Source organism: Musca autumnalis, unplaced genomic scaffold (genome assembly GCF_047663935.1).
Source record: "Musca autumnalis isolate F117 unplaced genomic scaffold, ASM4766393v1 scaffold_1, whole genome shotgun sequence".
NCBI lineage: Eukaryota > Metazoa > Arthropoda > Insecta > Diptera > Muscidae > Musca > Musca autumnalis.
Genome location: NW_027411644.1, coordinates 281,919,854 through 281,931,996, shown reverse-complemented (window position 1 = coordinate 281,931,996; position 12,143 = coordinate 281,919,854). Strand labels below are relative to the sequence as shown.

Here is a 12,143-nt window from a genome sequence, read left to right as displayed (position 1 = left end):
ATGGATGCTATGTAACTGTCCAAAAGTGACTCAAACACCTCCCCGATCCCCGGATTTGAATCCTATAGATAAATTATGGAGTATTTTGGAGACAAATATAAAAAATCGTAACATCTAAAGTATAGGAACCCTGAACTATGCCTTGTAAGAATGGGGACAAATTCCGATATCTTGCCCCGAAAACTTAGTTAAATCTTTGCCAAAAAGGCTAAAAGCTGTAAGAGATAACAAAGGATGTCATACCAAGTGTTAACTCCTAAGAAATCCTTTTGGTTTCATAAAACTTTTAGAGTGGATACTTTTCACTGTGAGGTAGAAATCGATGTTGTTACCAATTTTTATTTTGTTATCTAAACTTACCTGAATTTTGTTAATTTTATTTTATAACTAGCAGACCCCGGTCCGCGTTGCTGGCCCTTCGTAATGAGTTTTAATGACAACTTTTTATCGACTTTATGCTTGACAATTCAAAAAGAGGTATTTTCTACCTCACTTCTTCGGTCCATTGTCAAACCGAGAAGGATTTTAAATTTATCAACAGATTTTGTCTGTAACTTTTCTCTTACGGACTTTGTCGGATTTTTCGCCAATTTGTGTCTTTTAGGATTTATTATCGTCCATGTCACTGTCTTTATCCTAAAGCGATCTAATTATAAAAATTAAAAAAAAATTGTTACATCGAATTCTCCCGCTTATTGAGACTTATATGTTCATGCCTGATGGACGGTTGAACCTCACCATTTAAGTACATTTGTAAATATATAGTTTTTCTTGATCGGGGGCGCAACCACTGTTATCTCGAAAACTAATTTGCATCCTGATGCACTCATAAGTTTAGCAAATACAGGGATTATAAAATAATAGGCCCCGAAATTCGTCTACAAATATATAGCATTTTGGACCACGGGACATTCCTGAATATTTTCTGAAAATAAGTTTCATTAGTTTTGGAAAAATAATGTTTTGAAAAGAGTGGGCGTGGTCATCAGTTTTCAAGATATAACATATTAAAAAAAGTGGGCCTGGTCCGGTCCTAGTGTGCACACAACTTTATTGCCTACCAAAATGTATGCTGAAACGGATATAATCATAAGTTTGGCTTATACATATAGCGTTTAACAGAAAGGCATGGCGAAGGTACCCCACATAACAACGGCAAACATTGAGCTTTTGCTGCAAATTTTATGGAAATCCCTTCAGTAGTATTGGAGTTATGACATACTAAAAAAACAGTTTTGGTCGGGCCTATAGGCCCCAAAGAAGTACCTAGATTGTAGATTAATCCGTAAATTTTTATTCCGATACATACATAATTTTTGCAAATATAACGTTTTTTTAAAAAATATCGCATAGGGGAGGTACCCCGCCCCCTCTGGAATTCAATAAAATATGTAACATGTTTTCGGGGGCGTGATAAACTTTTCTTTCCAAAAAAACTAAGTTATGACAGCATTGGATTTTTATTCATAAAGGTAAGGCGTTTTTTTAAATATGCCCTCTTCAAAATTCAAAAAATATGCCTGTACATTCCCTGACATTTTCAGGAAAATCGGTTCAGTAGTTTTGTAGATGTAACATATTTTAAAAAGTGGGCATGGTCAAATAAATGTAAGAAAAGAAGTGACAAACTAAACAATAATTACATGACTATGGCAAACAAAATAAAAGCACATTAATGAAAGGTAAAGAACATCTAGAATAATGAAGATAATTCTACATGATAATTGTTGTTGCTTAAATAAAGTAACTGCGTAATAAAACTTTACGTTACAATTCAAATTTTTAAATTAACGGAAATTAAACTACACTAATATGCCATTTAGATATGACACCATTAGCCGGATTTAGCACATTATCAGGATTTATTTGCTAAATCCAGCCAAAATCTACCAGATTTCCCATACAAAAATAAATCCTCCTATTGAGTGGATTTATTTTAAATCTGGCATAAATCCTCGTATACAACTCTGTTTTTAGCAACATGTTGCTAGAAAATACAAAAAGTTGCAAGCTGGCACAAGAAACAAGGTAGATGCATCGGTGAATTGCTACACTAAAAATAATTTAAAATTTAAAAATTTGTAAACAAGGCGGAAAAATTAAATTTGTTTTGATGTACAAAGTTGATTTTAATAAACCAAGACTAATATTTATGATGTCTAAGAGGTAGTTTACACTATCTATCAATGTCATATGACACGAAATAAAAACATTCCATATCTACCCACGGAGGCAATGTGGAGACGTAATATTATTATATTTTTGTTGGGGTGGACGCATAGAATAAATGGCGTAAGGAAAATCTCCAATATCCCACATATTAGTGAATATTTAACGATGGAAAATTTCATGTCATATGACATTTACATATAGTGTAAACTACCCCTAAACGATAAAATAATTCGTTTATTTATTTTAGATGGGCAAACTGCGATAAAATAATTATTTATTTGCTCTTTAGTTAGCATTAGTAGCATAATGTGCTAACATTTTCAGTATTAAACAATACATTTGTAAAAATTCTTTTGACGTTTCACATTCGTTCAGATGGGCTGATGCATCTACCTTGGTAATTGTGCTATGAACAAAAATCAGCTGACTGCCATTTAAATCCTCCAAAATGTATATCTAAATGCAATGAGATTTGTACTGGATTTATTAAATCCAGTCGAGGATTTATGGCTAGTCTAAATGAGCTATAACTTAAACCTATCAGTTACATTCGTAACAATACTTATTCTCTTTTCTGATATGTATTGATCATGTGTGCTGCAAAATATGAATATGCGTGTCCGATGCTTTTATATTAAAGCAACACTAGCTGTGTCTTTTTACGTGATAATTTGTAATAATTATTACTAATGTTGCAAATTTTGACAGTTGTATAATGGAAAAGTTGCTGAAAAAAATGTTTCAGCAACATTTAGTAAGTAAAAAGACACCCCTAATATCAAATAGCATCAGCATCGCTAGCAATATTTTTGTGAAATTTGTTGCTACATGTTGCCGTTGTTCATTGTTGCTAAACATATTTCGAAGAAATTTTAGCAGGCAAAGCTGCAAATATTCGGTGCTTTTGCTAATATGGCGTTAGCATTTTAAACCCTGTGCCAAATCTTTTCCACTAGTAAAATAGTTGTTTTAAAATATTAAAACAACAACAAGGGGGTTAAGCCAGACTATTTTTAAAAAACAAAATTGCAAACGCTATCCCAATAAAAAAAAAACGCCACAATGCTTCTAATTGACACTGGCACGACACGACGTGTGTTGTTTTTGCTGTAAAGCAGACCAAACAAATTTTTGGTGTGTGCATTCGTTGAAATTCGACGACACATACTAGTGGAAGAGGTTTGAATTGTTTTCGCAGACACTTTCGTCGGAGTTGTATGAGGTTATGAGGTTGCCAAGGAAAAACTTCTCATTGAACTTTTTTCTTTGCTTACCTTTATACTTCGAGCTGACGATTGATGTTTGGGTATAAAAAGTTTCTTGTTGAAGAAGTTATTGAAAAATTACTTCGGTGGAGAATATCCACAAACAAGAAACAAGGGAACTGATGAGATCCAGTGGCGTGGATCGAAACTATAGTATTCCCTGCCTTACCCCTTGGCGAACAATGCCAAATCTTTTCCAATAATAAAATAGTTGTTTTAAAATATTAAAACAACAACAATGGGATTAAGCCAGACTATTCTTAAATTATATTTTAAAATATAATTGAATATGACCTTAGCCTTTTATAACCCTGTCCAATCTGTGCCCATTTGTGCTGGAGAACTCTGTATAGTTCTTACTGCTTAGAACACTCACATTTAATTATACCCTACACCACACTGTGGTAAGGGGTATTATGTCTTTGTGAATTTGTATGTAACATGCAGAAGGAAACGAAATATGCCCATAGTTTCTTTTGGCGATATACAAGGTCTGAACGATAACTCAAAAGTTTGTACAAACTTTTACAAAATGCTCAATAAACGTGAAGTGAGAAGTGCTTGCAGATTTGGATATAGCTCCCATATATATTTTCGGTCGATTTTACGTATTTGTTGCACCAAACACGCTATATACTGCCGATTTTGATGAAATTTGGAACGCGTGACTGAATTCGGTCTAAAAAAATGTGCCAAATTATATCGAAACCGGTTCATATTTGGATATAACTCCCACATATATTTTCCCCTGATGTCACGTATTTGCTGCACAAAACATCCTATATCTGTAAAATTTTGATGAAATTTGGAATGTGTGACGGAATTTGGTCTAGTAATAACTGTACCATAGTATATCAGTTCAGATTTATATATATCTGCCATATATATTCTATGTATTCACAGTGGTGTAGGGTATCATATAGTCGGCCCGCCCGACTTTGGCCCTTTCCTTACTGCTTTTATTAGGGCGTAGTCGATGCTTGAGGACGAGTGGGTAAGTAAGAGTTTCGCATTGGTCGTGGTTTCCGTTTGATGATTGACAGAGAACTTCCAGTCTTTTAAGAGGTTGGCGTCATCGCATACCCATCATCTGTCCATTTCTCTTACCCTGGCAAAGCGAACAGCGAACCCTATGAAGGAATCTTCCACATCTTTGGCTTCGTCACAGCTTAATTTAATATCGTTTTATCTGTCTAATGAAAGCAACTGTTTAAATGCAAGTGTAAAATGCGTTTTTACAACTTTTCCTGCCATATATAAGCGTCAATTTAGCATTTTACACAAAGTGGTGATTTTTTACATTGACAACACTGTTACTCCGAATTGCTTCTTCCTTCAGCTGTCAATCACTGCAAATAATAGCTGGGCGCGAATTGTGTTCGTTAATTGAAATGTGTTATTATTATAGAATTATTTTGTTGTAAAGTACACAGTACATGAAAATTAATATAATTTTATTAATTGCAAACAAACTACAAATGGAATACAAGCGTTTTCTTGTGAAATTAGTGTTAAATATTTGTGTGTTCTCTTTGAACGATATTGCAATTCTTGTTCTTCTTTGTCAATGACTTCGTGTATGAGAAATGGGCTAACTTCCGTATCGTCAGATGTTTTGTAGATTTAAACTTCGTCAAAATATTTTAGTTGCACACTTATGCATTGCTCCTCGAAAGCTATGTACTTCGGGCGGTTCTTTTAAACAGTTTTAAATATTTGTTTACGCAGATTGCTCTTTGATGTGTTAAATATAAATTCTTGTTCATATTAATTCGTTGTGTAATTTCGTCAAGTGTTGTTTTGTCTCGTTTTACATACTGTAACGGATGAAAATTGTCATTGATTGCATTCTAATTGGACATCAGCAGTAGTTGGTAGCAACAAGTGCTAGTTTAAATAGGTGGGATTGTTGTAAAGTACCCTTAATTTATAAGAAGTAACTATTTTTATTGTTTTTTTTTTACAGTGGTCATTATTGCGATTGTTATTGGTGGTTTTTTTTTAACAAAAGAGTGTTACATTATAGTAAATTGTGTTCTTATTTGACATCAGCGGTAGTTGGAAGGAACAAGAGGTGAGTTTATTAGAAAATATCCTTATAAGAAGTAATTGTTGTTGTTTTTATATTTAACAGTGATCATCCGTTTGTTTTGACTGGAGTTTATTATCGTGACATTGGCTATTTCTCAAAATGCTTGACAGACATTTTTATACATTTTACTTGAAATCATGTTAGCCAGTTAACACGACGTTGGTGTAAATTGCTTACTCGTCGTGTAATTTCAATTCGCCAGCATACACAGCTCTAGGGGGACATTTTTCAATATTTAAATGGAATAAACGTTGTATTGGCCATTCTTTCGTGCAATAGGAAATAATTTTTTGAGAAAACAATTTTTTATTACCATTTTTTCAAAAAAAAAAAAAAAAAAGAACCCAAAAAATCAAAGTGGTTTGTGCGGAACCTTTTTTATAATAAAATGGAATGAATGTTATTTTAGGCATTAATAGGCAATAGTTCATTCATTCTCGCTACAGGAAATCATTTTTGAAAAAAAAAGTGTCATACAAAAAATGTTCGCACAAACATCATAGAAGGGACAAGGGAGACTTCTCTCACACCAATAAGTGCATTCCGATTAGCATTTGCTCAATGATATGAGACCAACTTATTATCGCAGAATCCAAACGGCATGTCTCAAGACACTACTTGTATCGAAGTTTTACATGGCTAAAATAGTCATAAAATTTGGCGGTGCAAGATGAGTATAGTGCGTGGACTTTTTCCATATAAAATATTTAAAAATTAAATATTTTTCTAAACTTTCTTCAATTGACTGATGCTCGGCTACGTGATAAGACTTTATTTTGCCAACAATTATTTTTTTGGGAACTAACAAAGCCAAATTTATATTTACAATAAAAATATATTTGGTTTATTTTCTTCTTAAATATGCATATTTTTTATTCACAAAACATAGATACATTTATTTTTTATTGCATTACATAATTATGTCAAATGAATATTTACTATATGATTTTGAAAATGTACAATAATATAAATCCATAGTGGTATTCATTCAATTAATGGACGGCTTAATACTATTTACTTTGGCATAAAATATGTACTTATTTTAAATTATACAAATATAATGCAAATTGTATACACTTATATTAATATGTGTATGAACGTCAAGGCATAAGACATTCGCAAACATACGGGTATGTGATGGAAAACGATTCGACTCGTTTTGCCATAAATCGAAATCGTATATCTCTAATTTTGGTGAATATTTTAATGAAATTGAAAATGGATTTTAAAAATATTATTCAGATAATGGGCTTTTGCGAAGCAAAACTATATATATCATAAACGGCACCCCGATTATATACCATTTCGATTCTGCAAATCGAGTCGATTCGGTTTTCATCACATACCCGATAATTACAACTAAGAAATAACGGATAATTTTGTTAATTTCTGATATTGGAATTTGCGCACTTTTTAAATAAATACTTAACATTTAATTTCCGTCCTTTTTTAGGCTCCTATTTTTAAAATACTGTCCTTAGGAGAATTTATTTATAATCTTTGGTTTCGCCTCTTACATTTACTCACTAAATATACTCGCATGCATGATATAAATACATATGACTAAAATCTATTGGAGGTACAAGTTCAAATGTTGCATCGGCCGCCGTGGAGGATTGCCAGTTTGAATCGTAGAAAATATTCCCCATATGGCCATCAATATCATCCCAGACTACAGGCTAATTTCGTTTGCCACACAACTCATTCATGTTTTAAACGTTTCGTAGTTCCACGTTCAGATGACATTGAATCGGTGGTAATAAATTCCAATTGATAGCCGAAATCAAATTCAACATCTTTTTGCTGTTAATATAAATTCCAAGCATTAATTATTTCCCTTTATTTTAGTTAGTTGATGACATACCTTTAAATCACATATCACTGCTATGGCCGTTTTTTGATGTGCCTCAGCAACTTTATGTTCTATTAAATAGAACATATATTCATCGTAGAGCAGACGTATTAAATGAAAACTACCAAAACTTGATGCTGAACGTAACGTTAAGTCTCTGATTATCATTGAACTGTAGAATGACCATTTTAAAAGGAATTGTCGTGCAGCTTTGGCATAACTAGGTTTTCCGAAATGTTCCTGCAGCACTGAATCAACAACAACTTGTAGCCATGCTGCCCATTGTTCAAGCGAACATTGTTGCTGTAGCGTTGTCTTGAAGTCATTCTCCAAACGCTGCACCAGCGATGGTTCACATTGACACACCCAAGCAGCTTGTTCCTGTGTGGAAGTAGAATTTAAAATTTGTAATTAGTATTTAAATTAGATTAAAAATTGAAAAGTAATGTAATAAATAATTGTAAATTTAGTAGTTTGAACCAAGGCACATTTATATGAGGTAGAAGTGACAATCACCTGTATTTTTATTTTTTTTTTTTGAAAATTTGGTTTTCAAAATGTAATAGGGTAATATTGTCTACTCATGAAATTTGGAACTTCGAAATTTCCTACCATAAAATAATTGTTTTCATCCTAAAAATTACCTACGACAGTACTGAATGCTATATATTTATATTTTGTTTTGCTTTTCAAAATAGTCAGGATTAATCCTTTTTATACCCAAGGGCAATTGCTCGCTCAAATAGATAAGAGTCCAAAGAAACACTCTGATCGAGAATTTCTTTGGCACTACCTAAACTCCAGCAACTTCACTTGTAAACAAAACCAAATCTTCTCACTGCTATGCGTTCGTTGAGTCTCAACGAAAAACACAACTAATTTGTTGGTGTTGCCTATTAATAGCAATAAACAACACATTTGACGGTGCCCGGTTTCAAATTTAGGAGGGTTGGCGTTTATGATGACGACTTCTATTTTGCTTTTCAACATAGTCAGGCTTAACTTTAATTTATTTAATTTACTTAAATATTAAATCGGGCTATTTTGAAAAGCGAAATAGAAGTCGTCATCCCAAATAAAAAACGCCAACCCTCCTAATTGTGAAACCGGGCACCGTCAAATGTGTGGTTTATTGCATTATAATAAAGGCCTGCGTACATAAGCTGCTTTGCCTGATTGCCTTGCTTTGCTGCTTCAATAAAAAAATAAAAGAACAAAGAAGGCCGACCCAATTTCCAACTGATGGCAACCCAGTTCGAAATTTCGTCTTTATTCTATTATTTTTATTACGTCAGAAATGAAGCAGGTAAGCAAGGCAATCAGGCAGAGCAGCTTATGTACGCAGGCCTTAAGTTTACATTGTACTGGACGTTAAAAGTACGTTTACATTTACGAAATACACTCGATTTCAACTGTCAATTCCCTTGCGTATTCGTCAAAAGAAAACTCATCTGAAACCCTTTGTACTCCATTCGAGGTTTAAGCAATGGAATTGACAGTTGAAATCGAGTGGATTTCACAAATATAAACGTACTATGTAAACCTATTATATGCACAATCTATTTGTCGAAGGTCACACTAGAGTGGTTTCATTGTAACTTTTAGGTATTTAAAGATCGAGTTCCCCACTACAGCAACTTATGGGGTTTCTACACGGTATGTTTTTTACATATTCATGCATAGCAACTGTCACTTTTTTCGCCCATATGTAATTCCTTCTGCACGGCAAAATTTTATTTTTCATTCGTTTTCTGTTGTTTTCTTTATTTATATCGCGTACAAACAAAACAGCTGTTTACCTTTGGTTGTACAGACGAGAATAGAACGCGTTCTATTCGAAAAATATACATATGTATGCACATAACACTTTGGCCTTGTACACACGCTGCGACTTTTGATGCATGCATCACCATTTTCGTACTTGTAGGGTTGCATTTTTTCGTAATATTGTAAGAAGTGTAATTTTTGTAACAAACATGTACGATTTTACATACATGTTATGATTGTTGAATGCATATAGGTATAAATTGTTAAACCAAAATTATTGAAACAGGTAAAAATATTTGTTAATATTTCTCGACAAATGTAAATAACAAAATTTTTGGAAAAAAAACATTGTTAGGTAAAAATGTATTTTCCATTCTACGACACACAGGTAATAAAACTCCGACAATATGGGCGTTCACACAACTATAATTATTGAAATATTTTTACGAAATGTTGGGCTACAAATTGAGCAACGAACGGCGTCAGTATTAATCCAATCGATTCAAACAATTAAATTCTCTTATCTGCAATTCGCATTTTGATGTTTTAAAAACACATTTCGAACACAAGCAATTCAGTTCCAACTATGAAGTCAATAAAAACTAACAACATACTTATCAAATAAAGGAGGAAGTTTAGTCCATTAATTTTTATTACATTCTTTTAAATCCATGATGTACATTAAATAATTTTAACATTCTAAATGGTATTAATAAATTAAATGATTAGTCATGAAATTTTACATTTCATACATTTCGTACATTTTCATTCCCTCCATCACTACTATTTTTTGCAACACCGCTAAAAAAATGGTGATGCATGCATCAAAAGTCGCAGCGTGTGTACAAGGCCTTTGATGCATTGAAATTTCTGTGTGGTTCACACCATGTATACAAAATTCAGATATGTAAAAAGTGACAGTTGGTATGCACAAATATGTAAAAAACATAGCGTGTAGAACACACTTTAACGATATCACTCTACTGTGAAACTCGACCTAGGAACCCTTGTTTTCATGGAATTGTTTCAATGAAACTCTCTAGTGTGACCTAGTGTTGGGCAATTTCGTTCTTTAAGCGGATCGATCTTTTTCGTTCCGTTCACTTAAAGGAACCGGGTCGTTCATATCGTTCAATGGCTCTTTTTCGTTCAATTGAAATTACGTTCTATCATTTCTTTTGAATATTGTTCATGCTTCCTCTTCTTCTCGGAAAATATAAATGTAAACAAAAAATATAAACGTAAACAACAAAACAATTCAATTTTGTTTGAATTTAATGTCAGATAGAAGAAGGTAAGGAAAATAATGTGTTTTTAATGAATTATTTTAAGGGAATTATTCTATTTTTGTGTTTTTTAGGAAACTGAATCAAAAAACTGGCAGGCGACATATCGATGAAACCATAATTTTAAAATTCAATTGGTCCACAAACACCAAAGAGAACAAAAGTTCGAATTAACCTTCCAATTCCTGCCCCGGGAAGCATATAGTGAAGATATCTGTAGATATCTGTGTAAAGCCTAAACAAATCACCAAGTATTTGAGCAAGAAATACTTTTCTCTATTGTTCTGCGCTATTATAAAATCAAATAGCACCAAGTTAGCAGTGTACGTTTTTGGATAAGAATGTCATAATTGTTATTTTCATTTAAAAAATATTATCCACCATATTGCAGTAGTGAAATGGGTGAAACCCAAAGCAAAAAGAATCTGCCAAAAATGATAATGACTCATCCGATGATGAGCAATGGGAAGTTGATAATGATGCAACGGGCCTCAAACTGAAATCTCGTAAAATGGATGAAAATGAATACGATGATCCTGATGATGCAGAAGAAATCAATAATTTTTCTTGCAACAATGAAAACAATATATAAAATTCCTCTTTTATAGCAAATGTAGAGGAAGCTGCTGAAGATGATGATACATTGGAAAATGTAGTTCCTAAAAATAACGATGCCGAGGATTATAAAGAGGAAGAAAAGCCTGGTGAGGCCGACAATATTACCGGAAAAGTGATGCTCAATTCAATTGTGGAAAGTTATGTCTACGACAAAAAGCTCTACTTGTGGACCAAATTAATATTCAATGTATGTAAAGCAGGATTTTTTACAGAAACATTTCCTAATTGTTTTTATTTTCAGTTGGATATGAAGTACAAACAAACCAACATTTCATTCATCATTAAATATTATGCCAAAAAAACGGTTGTTCATCAAGTGGATAATATTAAACGGGCCACCGATGGCATTAACATTGTGGAGATCTTCAAGCACAACACATCAATCGTTTCTATTCGAACGACATACACACCATTGCTCGCACATATGCTATTGAAGCAGCTGCTCGTGTCATTGTCCAAGAAGTAAGGAACGTTTTCAAATTATATGGCATTGCTGTAGATCGTCGTCATTTGTCTTTAATTTCCGACTATATGATCTTTGATGGAACATTCCAACCCGTATCCCGTAAAGGCATGGAACACTCCGCCTCCGCTTTGCAGCAAATGTCTTTCCATTTTTTTTGCAGTTTTTGAAGAATGCCGCTGGTATGGGCTGTGCAGATGAATTGGACCCACCTTCTAGTAGTTTGATGGTTGGTCTTCTAGTAAGAAATGGTAGAGGTGCCTTTGAATTACCGACTAAAATATGTCAAAACAAATAATAAAGTTGACAATAATGAAATTTTTACAAAATCTGCTGTGAATTTTTATTTTATTGGAATGTAACAAATTATATTTGTCTATAAAAGGTCAATTTGAGTGCTCTGAACTGTCTGAATAGGCCGATAAACCATTACCAGTAGCAGTAGCTGTATTGTTCGGTTTGGTTAGCAGATGAACTACTGTTTTACGGCTGACATGTATTTTCGGCAATTTTCTCTACTTGTGTTTGGGATTCAGTGGGTTTTTCCAACATAAGGTGTGTTCGTGTACTTAACAATTTGTAGAAGTCTAGTAACTTCTTGTAATGGACTAAGGTCTTTTGCATTGTA

The 12,143-nt window shown here is 33.2% G+C and overlaps 1 protein-coding gene and 1 pseudogene across 1 annotated transcript in view; one reads left to right on the top strand and one right to left on the bottom strand.

Moving 5' to 3' along the window:
- Positions 1–6,372: 6,372 nt before the first annotated feature.
- The window catches only part of Rfx (regulatory transcription factor Rfx), a 48,135-nt gene continuing 42,364 nt past the window's right edge, over positions 6,373–12,143 (bottom strand). The window contains exons 8-9 of the mRNA XM_073964206.1: positions 7,394–7,762; positions 6,373–7,332 (exon numbers count right to left, since the gene is read on the bottom strand). Coding sequence (XP_073820307.1) covers positions 7,231–7,332; positions 7,394–7,762 — 471 coding nt within the window. The 3' untranslated portion in view covers positions 6,373–7,230. The remainder of the gene's footprint in view (positions 7,333–7,393; positions 7,763–12,143) is intronic.
- Positions 9,510–11,826, top strand: LOC141390884 (DNA-directed RNA polymerase I subunit RPA1-like; annotated as a pseudogene).